This window comes from Ammospiza caudacuta, chromosome 17, assembly GCF_027887145.1.
Source record: "Ammospiza caudacuta isolate bAmmCau1 chromosome 17, bAmmCau1.pri, whole genome shotgun sequence".
Taxonomy (NCBI): domain Eukaryota; kingdom Metazoa; phylum Chordata; class Aves; order Passeriformes; family Passerellidae; genus Ammospiza; species Ammospiza caudacuta.
The window spans coordinates 13,996,314-14,008,773 of NC_080609.1; the positions used below are offsets into that span (position 1 = coordinate 13,996,314).

The following is a 12,460-nucleotide window of genomic DNA, read 5'->3' on the forward strand; positions in this document are numbered from 1 at the left end:
GAGCTGCTGCTCTCTCTAATCCATCCTCTGTCACTCCAGCACGGGAAAGGGTTGGCCAGGGCTGAACTGAAGGCACCCTCTTAATCAAAGTAAGAGGTGGGAGCTGGAGTGTTTGCAAAATACTGTACAAATGGGAGGGTTTGATGTTAAATGAAGGATCAGATTCATTAAATTAAGTGGAAAGCAATGTACATGGATGATTTCAAGGGTTGAGGCTGAATACAGGTTTTAAATAGGAAGTGATCAGGCACTATACACAACACAGAGCAGCTCTCAAACATTTTTAATGACAGTATTTGTACACACTTTAGTTTAATTAACACATGGCACAGGAGAGGGTTGGTAACTAGGATGTGTAGTCCACATCAGTCGTCTCAATCAGAATTACATGAAATTTCAAGCATCAATACACCCAGAAAAACAGCACCCATCCCTGCCCAGTGAGGTCTGGCAGCTGGAATTTCCATCACACCTTGTGCTTTTTTGGATGTGGCAGTAATTCCTTCCCTCCAGATGGAGAAGTCCCTTTTGAAGTCGATGATCAGATTCTCATTTGGATTTATTCTTGTTTTGCAATCAAAATTAAGGGGACTGTGTATTGTCACAGCCCAGTGATCCATGTCACGTTTCTGACAGTTATGTTTATTAGTAAATATGTAGTAATTGCTTCCAGAATTAACTGGAGCTGTTCTTCTGTGTCTGTATGTGTAGGAGAGATTTCCTGAGATGTGTGATCCCTTCGTTAGCATGGCAGTCCCTGTGTGTTGGGGGCTGTGGCTGGGTTTCAGTTCTTGGCAGGCTCGGTCCGGGGCACCAATTTCAGAATAATTGGGTGCTCTGGTGTTAGGAGCCCCACTGAACTCAGCTTGATTGGGATCTGCAACAATGAGAGGGAAAGCACAGGTGGAGATGGATAAGTTAAACATGCAGGGATGAGAGGTTCAGGCACAGCTGGATCTGCAGCGCCTGGAAATGTGAAATATCTGGCATTGGCACCCAGCTCCCTCCACGTGCCCCTCACCTGAGTCTCTTTGCAGGTCTGGAAGGTGAAATGCTGCAGCAGGGAGACGATGGCAACTTTCAGAATCAGGAGAGCAAACCTCATCCCAATGCAGTTCCTGGGCCCAGCCCCAAAGGGCAGGTATGTGTATGGGTCTATGGACTCCTTGTTCTCCTTACTGAACCTGGAGGATGGTTGGGGAAAGGAAATGAAGGCAGCAAAAACACAAAACCTACACATCCAATTTATCCTGGGATCTCTCACTGCTGCCCTGCAGAGCCTGGTTTGGGTTTTTCCTGAAGTGTCTCAGTCTACCCCCAAAACTGAGTGCTGTGACCAAGCCCTTATTGGGGACAGGGTGGAGTCCCACTTGAGGGTTTGATTTTAATTCTCTCCATCCAGATTAGTGGAAATAGGAAGCAAGGTGAAAATCCAGGCAACATCCTCTCCCACAGAGACAGATATTTCCTGTCTGTGGTATTTAGAGAGAGAAGAACCAGAAATTGTTTTGGTTAGGAGCAGCCTATGGCTTCAGTTTCTCTGGGACTGAGAAGCAGATATCAATTACAAAAATAACCAGCTAGGGAAGGTTATCCTTGAAAACAAGGAGGGAAAGCAATTCTGGAAGGATCGATTCTGGCATATTTAGTAGAAGCTTGTATGAAGGGAACAGGTTCAACAAGAAGGATTATATAGAGGATGGCCAGCAGTTACAAAACCTCCAAATTTCCCCTCTCTCAGGCAGCTTAAAAACTGGGTACAAGATCCTGTGAGGTAGCAGTGATATTCTCCCAAGAAGATTATGTTGTTTGAAACCCTGCTTTAAGCACAAAGCTCAATTTCCTTTTAAAATGACATTCCCACGAGCCTGCAATTTCTCATCCGTATTGTTTGTAAAAAGATAGGAAGAGCACCATTAGGAAGCTAATCAGAGATTAATGCTTAATTACTGAGGAAAAAGCAGTATGATATTTCTTCCCTTTCATTAAGCTTTTTGTACCTTTCTGGCCTGAACTCGTCTGGGTTGGGCCAGTACTCGGGGTCGCGGTGCAGGACGTAGGGTGGGATTGTGACCACGACTCCTTTGGGAATGGTCACTCCATTTATCTCCACGTCTTTCTTGCAGGTTCTCTCAATCCGCCCCCCAAGGGGATAGACCCTGAGGGTTTCATTCACTGTCATGTCAAGATATTCCAGTTTCATAATTGCTTCATACGTGAGAGGAGCCTGCAGGACAACATGAGGAAGGTGACCAGGTATGCTGGCATCAGAACTGGATTGTCCTAAAATGGCTGTAGGAACCAGAGTATCCCCAACCCCCACTGCCCCAAATTTGACTCAGACTCACTGAAGAACAAAATGCAAGGTAGAAATTGAGCAATTGGTTTCATTTTTCCACCTCTGAGTCATGGAAATGCTTGGAAATCCACATCCTCTTCTGCAGAGTGTGGCAAATGGGTTTGAGAAGTTGGGGTGGCTGAAAGGTTCCAGCTGCCAAAAGAAAACCACTGCAGGGCTGAGTTGTCTGAGCATGTGTCTGCCAGATCTCTTGGAAAATCCATGGTGTTTAGGAGCTAAAGATGTCTCATTGCCCTGACTGAACCGTGAGGCCTGCAGGGTCAGAGTCCTCCCCATCACTCAGGGTCCTCCTTACCTTGTTGGGCAGGACTGTGTCGATCTCCTGCAGCACCTTTTCCTGCACATCAGGGTGCATGGCCAGCTCGTAGGCCAGGAAACCTAAGGTGTTGCTGGTGGGCTCATACCCAGCAAAGATGAAGATGAATGCCTGGGCCAGGACCTCTATGTCAGTCAGGGCTGTGGGGAGATGAGAAAAGCAGTGTTGGCTGATGGTCTCAGCAAGGAGCAGGCAGCAGCAGGTGGTGCTGAGGTAGGTTTGTTGCAGTTCTTTTCTGATAAGGCTTTAATAACTGCTCTACCTGCCTGGAAAAATCCATTTGATAGAGGAGGCAGGTGATTTCCTGGGCATAAATAACTGACAAGCAGTCCTGCTCCCAGGATCTTAGTACCTGGTGCTGGCACCAGGAGACAGAGCTCCATCTGGAGCTGGTTGGTGAAGATGATGGTAACACAAACACCTCCCCATATTCTCCTCTTTCCTACAGCCCCATGCCCATAATGAAGATTTGGCTGTTGTTACCTTTATATGAGTTATTTGCTTCTTTGTTGTCGTGGCTGGCTGAGCGCTGGGATTCAATCATCAGCTGCAGGAAATCTACCCTGCCCTGGGAGGGAAAGCAGCAGAGTCTCTTTGGTGACAGCTTTCTTGGAGGGCTTAGATAGGCAGATTTCATAGCCTAAGCACAAGTTTTAGACTCAAGGCATCCCCAAAATGCACACTACTTCCTTATTGAAAAATGTAACACTTGCTTTTTATTTTGGAAACCTGTCTGTACTGTCCATTAAGCCATTGGGTGGAAGAGCAGTGTCTTGAATGAATTTGGGTAAAGGGATCCAAACTCTAAAAGGCAGAATTTGGTCAGGAAGCAAGCTGCAGTTTTTGAAAAGCAAGAGGGGAAGGCACAGCCCTAAAGGTGATTTTGCTATTCATGTGCTGCTTACTCTGCACTTGCTCCTCCTCTGCCTAATCTTCTTCAGGGAGTCTCTCACTCTCTCATTACAAGTGCTGCAGACTGAGGTTACTCCAATTCTGCTGAGCCTTTATCTGGATTTAGCTTCAGCTCACAGATGTACAAAGTCCCCCTGATTCTCTGCCAGGACGGGTCAAGTGGGGCTTTTCTGACAGTATTAAAATGAAGTGTTTACACTTGAGTAGGCTCAGGGTTTTGTTGAGTCATTGTACTTTGGCTTCACCTTTGATATCATCACCCTAATTATATCTCACTTCAGTGTGCTTTCTGCCACAATTGCTCTTAAATTCCCACTCACCTTATGAGCCTCCTTTTCACGATCCTGCTTAATTTTGGCAAGGGATCTCATAAAAAAATCTACAGCATCACTGGGGAAGATGTTTACATTCATTTTGGCCATGATAGGAATAAGGAATGGGAAAGCAACTGAAAAACAAATAGAAAATTAGATTGCACTCTTTAAATAAAGCCCTCCTGATAGCTGTGGATGCTACTGGGAATTTATTTCCTTTTTTAATTTAGATGAGAAAAGCATGGACTTTTTTCCTTTTTTTCCCCTCTGTTCCATTCCCTTGGAATAGTTTTTGTGTCACATGGGCACAACCAAGCTGGGTATAATCATTCATTTAAGAGAAGACCAAGGCATGTTCCACCTCCTATTTCTAAGGCTCTGTTTTCTAAGGACAGGTTACTTCTGGACACAACATGCATGTGGCTCACAAGAGAAATACTAAAAATTCTGAGTTCTTTGTTCAGGCTGAGCTGTTCACTGCCTTGCTGTGATCATGCAAACAATTTCAAGTCCCCTTCAAAGCTTTTCCTTCCTCATAGAAACTGGATCTTGATATTCTCTATAGTTTCATGAAATCTACAGCACCAGAACATCCTCTGTGGACAGATCCAAACTTTCCCTGGGTTTCAGCAAGGTATCTGACATTAATTTAAGGTCCATTGCTGCTAAGCTATTGCACTGGAGGAAATTGCATCTAATTACAGTCCCCACTAAGCACTCACTTCCAGAAAATGCATTTCAGATAGCAGTGCTCTCCTCAAGCCTCACTTGCTTTTCAACCTTTAAATAATTTCCCAGCACTTAACTGAATATTTCTGGGTGGTTCATAAGTCTCTTGCACTGGGGATGCCAAATGTGGAGGAAGCTTTTACCTGTCTCATCCTCAGGGTTTCAACATGAAGGTCATAAGGAGGAAATGATGAGACAAGGGACAGTAGGACTTCATTCCTAGCAAGGGAAGTTATCCAAGCAAAACCTGGAGTCACTTACATGACAAGAGGAAGACTGGGTTAAAAAAGTCAAACTTGACCAGTTTCTTCATCTCTCTAACAAAGGGGTCCTTGGGGTTGTTCATGGAGTCAATGTTCACACCAAAGGAAGTGCTGGTGACCACATCCATGCTGTAGCTCCCAAAGATGCTGATGGAAGGTAGAAAAACATAGACTGTGGTTAAATATTTCGACTGAATGAATATATTTTTTTCCTCATGTCTATGTGACATTCAAATATAAAGTCTCAGAAGACCTCCTGCCTTAGGTTTTAAGAGAAAATTTGCTATGTGGCACTGAACAGCACTTCTAGAGAAGGGGATAGATTTTTAGAGAGCTTTTGTTTCCAGCCTGCACAGGTTGTGAAGTCAGACAACTTTTTCAAGGATTTTACAACAGCATGGAATGGGTTGGTGGCAGGACAGCATGTGAAATTTAGCATTTAACCTCTTGAGGAGGGGTGGCAGCACACCTTCCTTCAAACAAGCCCTGGGAGTGGTCCAGTTCCACCCAGCACAGCTCCATGTTCCAAGCTTGGGATGGGACATCTTGGATTTCTGGATTCACAAAGCTGCGCTGGAGCATTTTCCTTCCTATCTACCTCTGGGAAATTTCCTAAGATCCAAATTTAATTTTCCCCTTTTAAATTTCCAGTCAGGCTTTCAGTAAGTCCCATTCCTCCTTTCAGAGCCCTGGCTGACCCAGGGAAAGATCTGCATTGCTGGTAGCCAATGAACCACAGCACTTTTAACAAGGTTTGCTCTGCCTGCTGCTCTTAGCCTCTACTTACTCCTTTACAGATATTGAGCTGTTCTCTTTCACTTGCTTTTGAACATTCTTCACCAAAGCTTCCCCATAGTGCTTCATTATAGGGAACATCTGTAACACAAACCAGGCATGGTCACTTCAGGAAAATACATTTTACTCCTTTGCACAGCCTTATGGAGACTACAGGGAATGTCATGAATATTTACAAATAAGATCTCTCTGCTCAGGCTTTATTTTAAGAGTTTTCTGGTTTCAGTTAGGCATTAATCAAACAGGCCAGCTTAGTTGCCAGGCTCTGACTAAAGAAATCAGACCCCTGTGATAACCTCAGCCTGAAAACACTGCTTATTGACTCTGATTTAGTCTGTACCTGCCCTTCTGATTTACCTCCTTTAGTTTCCCACTGGTGAAGGTTGGAGAGAGCACAGTACGGAGCCTTTTCCAATGGTCATCTTCAGCTAATGAGACAGCGTTGGTCAGTACCCCGGCCAGGTCCGTGCGCTGCAGGGGAAAACAGGAGGAGTTAACCCCAGAAAAGAGAGCAGCCTCCTTGCAGGGATGGCAGTGTGGCAAACAAGCCCCTGCCTGGGCTCTTCCAGTGGCATTGATGCTGGCAGCTGCCTCTCTTAAGGCACACATCCATAAAGGAACCCCTTTCCCGCACTAAACCAGCTGTGAGGTGCCATTCCCAGCCCCAGAACAAGTCCAACACCTGCATGTCTGTGTGTACCCACCATGTCCCATCCCTGCATCCTAGCTGGTGGCACATGTGCACCATTATAGATTCCTGCATGCTCCCACAAACCCAAATCCATCCATATATACATAAATATATATAATAGGTGTGAGAACAGACTTGGTCTGCTCCCTCTGCCAGCCCCTGTGAGCAGTTCAGGCTGTAAGGCAGGGGAACAGTGACGTGCAGTGGTTGTGTTCAGCAATCCCTGTAGTGCAGCCACTGGTTCCCAAAGCATGCTTGGCATGCCTCTGTCCTCCTGCACTTTTCTGGACTCTGTGGTCAATCAAAGCAATTGTGCTCTTACCCTGCGGTTGGTGAAGGTGGTGTAACAATCTTTAACCAACACAGATTTGATGATCTGGGGGTCTGTGACAGCCAGGGTGGGTTGTCTGCCATCGTAAATCCTGGTGGGGGGAGAAGAGAACCAGGTAAATAAACCCAGATAATTGAAGTGTAAGGATTGGCTGATGCCCACAAGATGCCCATGTGCTGAACAAATGTTCTTTCATCATGCTCTGTCTGTGTATTGAAATGTAGAAAGTAGAGATGGAAAAGGACTCCCGACCTTTTCCCATCTGGTTTTGGAAATGGTAAAGGGGGATAAACACCCTCCAAATTTGCTGGGAAATGAGCAAGGCTCAGTTGCTCAAAGGACCAGATACTAAATGAAGCAAGTGTCTTCACTTCCTCCCCTGACTCTCTGCGTTTTTCCAGGCACTTAAACACATTACAGTATTAGAAGGAAACTTGTTCGACCCCTTTCAGGCTCTTGAGCTGGGTGTCTGGAGACTTGGGCTGACAGCACTGAGACATCCTTGGAGATGAAACTCAGTCCTTGTTTTTGTCTTTTTAAGCTGCCAGTTCTGAAGACTTTCCTGGAACAGATGTAGATTAAGCTGATCTGTGCTCTCTACCCATTTGTGCAAACATGCATTTTCCAGACTCCATTTCTTAAAGCTGCTGTAGGGAGCAGTGGATGCATCATGCAGGATATGCAAGGTTGTAGCCTAAGTTATAACAACAGTGATGAAAGCTATGGGAGGAGGTGTCTAGAACAGAAGAGCCATAAACTGCAGCAGCTTCTGCTGCAGCAGGTGGGGATCAGCAGCACAAGGAATTCTTTGGATCAGCTCCAAAGGGAGTCACTCACATTCCTCTGCTGTTGGTAAACCAGAGGAACCCAACCTCCCAGTTCCAGATCACACTGAAGTAAATAGTTCTGCTGATGATTTTGTTAGGGGCAGGTGAGGGCCTATTGTTACCAGATTTAAACTGCTTTTCACAGCACTGGTCAAAATAGTTTCTGTATGATGTGGCAGTGACACAGCTCTGTGTCACCTGGCTCCAAGTAAGCCACCTGCAGCACCCTGTCTCTGCTGTTCTCATCCTGTTGGGACTGTCAGGGCTGCAGGTGGAGAAAAGGGAGCTTTCCTAATGAACATTTTCTCCCATTTGAGCAGATTCTAGTTTTACTCTCAGAAGAGATCAGTGGTTCATACTCACCCCCAGATTTTCCCATATTTCTTGAAACATTCAGTGTCAAATTCCAGGAAACCCTATGGAAAGCAATTTAAAAATGGTATTGGTCCCTCTTGTTAATGTTATGGAGGTCTCTCCACAAGAAGACAGTTCTCTTGTGGCTTTTAACTTCCACAAACAGCAGCCACCTGGGGAAATCTGCAATCATGAAATCCCTCCCATTTTCCACAAGCTTTTCCCACAGCTGTGTTTATGGGCCATGTCAGCTTCTGGGATACTGGTTTAGAGATGAGCTGTTCAAGGCAAAGGTTCTCATTACCTATCTCTGAAATCATCTTATTCCTGGGGGCACAGGATCTTCATCACTCTTCTCTGTTCAAAGTTCTCATGGGATCACAGCTACTTTAACATCTACTTACTTTAGCATGGAGCCCTTTGCTCAATATCTACAATTTGAACACTTTCATCTCCCCATACTTTCATGCATTACAGGGAAAAAGAATCTTCCTCCATAGCTTTACAGGAGGATTTCAGCCCTAAGATCAAGACATCTCCTCATGCCTCCCATCTGGGACTTCCTCACTGGCTTTGGTGTCTTCATGTTGCTCCTGTACACTGCCTGCATTTTGTTCCTTTCTCTCACTTGAAGGAGGATTGAAGCACTGAGAGGGTTAATATCTTGCCCAGCACCTGCAGATGATCACTTGAGCTGGCTGGGCCCAGTAGTTTGTGGTGGGAACTCTGCCTGAGGGGGCTGAAGGCTTCTCCTCTCCCTGGCCCAGTTGTTTTGGGCAAATCTCAATGGTGGTAGAATCCTGGCCGAGCTGGCCCAGCCCTGGGCTGCTCCTGAGGCTGGCAGACCTGGCTGGGCCCTGGGGAGGCAGCCAGGCAGGGCCCAGTAGCAGCAAGATGTCAGAAATGGCAGCCATGGCCTGGCCTGGCGTCAGCCCCCCACACACTCCCCTCACCTGCCTGGCGCCACAGGAATGGGGCCCAGCCTGCAGCAGAGGCCACCCAACCAGGCCCAGCCCCTGTTACATCTTTGCTGACCAGAAAAGAGAGAGTTCCCAGGTTTCTTTTGTCTTTAGCATGTGTTTTTCACAGAGGTGTGTACAGTTTTCCAGTAGTACAAACAGATTGTCCCTTACACAGAAGCTTTGCGTCACTTCTGTGAATGCCTCCCCTGCAAACCCCCCACACCTCTGCACAGGCCCTGCGTGACAGAGGAGCTGGCATTTGGAGATAACTTATCAGCATTCTGTATCTGTTCAGCTACAGCTCTGCCAGCAAAGGCAGCTTCAGGCACTCACTTTGCGATATTCCAGGGATGTCCCAAAGAAAGGCAGGGGTCTTGGCCCGGGAATGCCCAACTTCTTGAACAGACCAAATGGCCAGATCCCATATCTGTGAGACAGAAAAGAGCAGTGTTACATCACCGTGGCATTGGGACTGTGAGCTCTCCTAAACATGGAGACTGCAGCAACATCCCTTGGGATATGAGGGAGAGGAGGTTGGACCAAGTGGTGGAAAAAAAGCAAGTGAAAACTGCTCTGTAAAAAACTACTTGATAACCATGGTAAGGCTCACACAATACTTCAGAGGGATCCTTTTGGTGTGAAAGCAATTGTTTCCACCAGACCACCTGTGGAGACAGCATCTGGAAATCTTGAGCAAAAGTCCTAAAAGGGGCTCATTGTCTACTAAAGGACAGGCAGAAAACACAGCTGGAAGAAGGAACACCAAGCTCACATGTTTGTATTGAAGAGAAATCAAAGCAATGCCAGGAATTATGTCCCAAAGAGGGCTTTCATCAAACTGTACTTCAATTTCAGTAATTGTTCTCCTTCCCTTAGTCCAGCATTAGCTCAGTGGAAGCCTAGTCTTAATGGTTTTCTCTTTAGATTTTATTGACAGCCTTGCCAATTTCTTTCCTCTAAAGCACCCTTTCTGGCAGCTCTGAAGTTCTTGCTCCTACCTTGGGGCTTTCTCTTTCTCAACAAGGGCCTGGGCTGCAGCCCTTTGAAGCTCGTCTTTGGCTGTGTTGAAAGAGCTCCTCAAAATATTTGGTTTTAGTTAGTAGCTGCAGCTTCCCAAGTGAGCAGTTCATTGCAGAAGGGAAATAAAGCAGGGAAGGTTTAGCAGGGGGATGTTATCAGAGATCCTCTTCAGGTCAAGAGGCAGCAGTTGCTTGGACAGGATCTTGAGGACACTTATTTGAAAAGCCAAAATCTAGGTTGAGACATAGGGAGGGTCTCCCTTACAATAACCAATGTGGTTTTTTAAATTTTGGGGACCCCAAATGAGATCAGTGTCCCCCAGCACAGCTTCTGCCTGAGCAAAAAATGCAGATCCTAACTTATGGTCCAAACAGGACAGGTGAAAAATGAGGAGCTAGATGTGTTCAGGTGAAGAAAGGATTCGCAGAATACAGTCTGTCAATGTTTAACTATTTTTTTGTCAAAGGTTAATTCAGTGCTAGGAATCAAATGATTGTGGATTCTCATTTGTAATGTTTATAGGTAGCCAAGGTTGCGGGAGGACCGGGAAATGTCAGGCTGGGCTGGTTACAAAGCCCAGAAATACTGTAGGAAAACCGGCTTAGACCACTTGAAACATGGCCAGGAAAATGTAGTCTAACACTCCTACAAGTAAAATGTGTCAGGGTTTTCTGCAGACTGAAAAGGACCATTCAGTGTAAAGCCAAAGAATAATCATTACTTCTTCCTACTATGGGTATGAATCAGAAATGCCTGAAGTTCCCTCATGTGTGAACTGGAACAGTGTTGCCCCAGCTGGACAAGAAACATCTAAACAATCTCTCTGTGTCAATGGGCAGTGAAATTTCTATTTTAGCTCTGATATCAGAGCACAGAGATCTGGGTTTAGTCCCTTTTGCCACAACAAAATTACAGGTGCCTGCAGAAGGCACAAGTCTGGTAACCAGTAATCTCAGATAACCACAGAGTTACTGAAGTAGGAGAGCTTGGATCAAGATTCAGGGTGGCTTTTTTGGTTTTGATGGTTTGGTTTGGAGTTTGCTTTGGTTTTAGTTTTTTTGTTTTTCGTAAGAGCCAGTCCCAAACAGGCTTTTCAGTGATCCAAATCACAGGAAAATTTTGAAAAATATGGCTAAAACTCTGAGCTTGCTGAGCTGCTGTGGCTGGAGCATTGCTAGGACAGACAAATGGGCCATGCTCATGTGCACCACATCAATCGGGGGTTTTTAACCAGCCCTGCCCTGCTGCAGTGCTGAATGGCACCAGCAAAGCCAAGGACAGCATTTCTTCATTAGCTGGGTTGCCCTGAAGCACTGGGGGTACATTTCTGCTGTGGGATTTTGTCTGGAAAATCAGAAGCAGGTGGCTGACATTGCTCTGTGCTCCACTCCTTCCACCCTGTGAGCTGTGAGGAGGAACATGGGATGGAAATCAAACCTCTGCAAAGGACCCCTCCTGGTCCCGGTGCCCCTGAGGAGAATCTTAGCTGGGCACCATGGAAGAAGTCAGGAGTAAAAACTGATCCTGCAGATATTCTTCTCCTGGTGCCTTTCTGCTGCTCTCCAGATGTTCAGGAGGATCATATTCTATTGGCTTACCTGCAGAGCAGCCTCAGCCAGGAAGGCACAGCTGGATGTCTGTAAAAAATCACCTGATGGATCAGGACCCTGACTGAAGCCAGCACCCTGATGGTAACCAGTACCTGCCATTGTTATTATCCAATTATTTCTTTGATGCTGAGCAGTAATGTCATAACTGGATGGGAATACTCCAAACCTTGGAGCAAGATCACTCACATGTACAGTCTTTAGACTTCTCTGCTACATCCCAGAGCCTGGTTAGATGCTGGAAAAGTGCAAATCACATCTACTCTTCAGCAGGTTAGTTGTATGAAAGTGAGCAATGGCAAAAAGAGAGAAATGGCAGGAGCAGAGAATCAATAAAGAATATTTTACTCACACTAGCAGGAGGACCACGAAAAGAAGTATAAAGGCCCATGTTTCTGTAGAGAAAGAAGGCAGAAGGTTCATTTCAGCTCTTCTCTGATTGGCTCCGAGTTCTGCCTTTACATGCTTGTCCCTCGTCAGTAGGAAATAGGAGTGTTTCACACTGTGCAATCCTTTTTATCCAGTCATATGATTTAGGGGCCCTCCTTCTGTGACAGAGGAGGAGGAGTGGAAGGTAAAGGTAGAAAAGTCTGCTAATCTGAAAAACACCATTCATGTGATAGACTGAACTGTCTAAGGTTCAAGTTATTTAATGCATGTGTTGCCAAACATTTCAGCAGGTTTCCCTGTTGTAAGTAATAACTGCCTTCCCATTGACTCATGCCCCTGGGCTCCTACACCAAACTAAATAAAAACAGGTTACAATGAAAAGGTAAATCCCATAGCAGGTGTCAGGGTTGGTTTACAAAAGGGAAAGAAAAGGGAAAAGGTTATTCACATATTGTGTGACAAGAGCTTTTCTAGCAGATGAATCAACTTTGACAGAATTTAAGATTTTGTTTGAAACCTCTCTCTCTCTCTGTGTTGTGAAGTTCAAGTGCTGCCTGCAGTGAGTCAGAAGCAGCTTCTAACTAAGGCAG

The 12,460-nt window shown here is 45.6% G+C and overlaps 1 protein-coding gene across 1 annotated transcript; it reads right to left on the bottom strand.

The window, feature by feature from the left end:
• Positions 1-266: 266 nt before the first annotated feature.
• Positions 267-11,954, bottom strand: LOC131565129 (cytochrome P450 3A9-like). Its single transcript, XM_058815831.1, has 13 exons — positions 11,833-11,954; positions 9,187-9,280; positions 7,901-7,953; positions 6,702-6,801; positions 6,046-6,159; positions 5,681-5,769; positions 4,892-5,040; positions 3,908-4,035; positions 3,159-3,243; positions 2,655-2,815; positions 2,001-2,227; positions 1,022-1,184; positions 267-877 (listed from the first exon to the last, which is right to left on the bottom strand). The coding sequence occupies exons 1-13, from the start codon at positions 11,901-11,903 to the stop codon at positions 785-787; spliced, it is 1,527 nt and encodes a 508-aa protein (XP_058671814.1). The 5' UTR covers positions 11,904-11,954; the 3' UTR covers positions 267-784.
• Between the last annotated feature and the right edge of the window lie 506 nt (positions 11,955-12,460).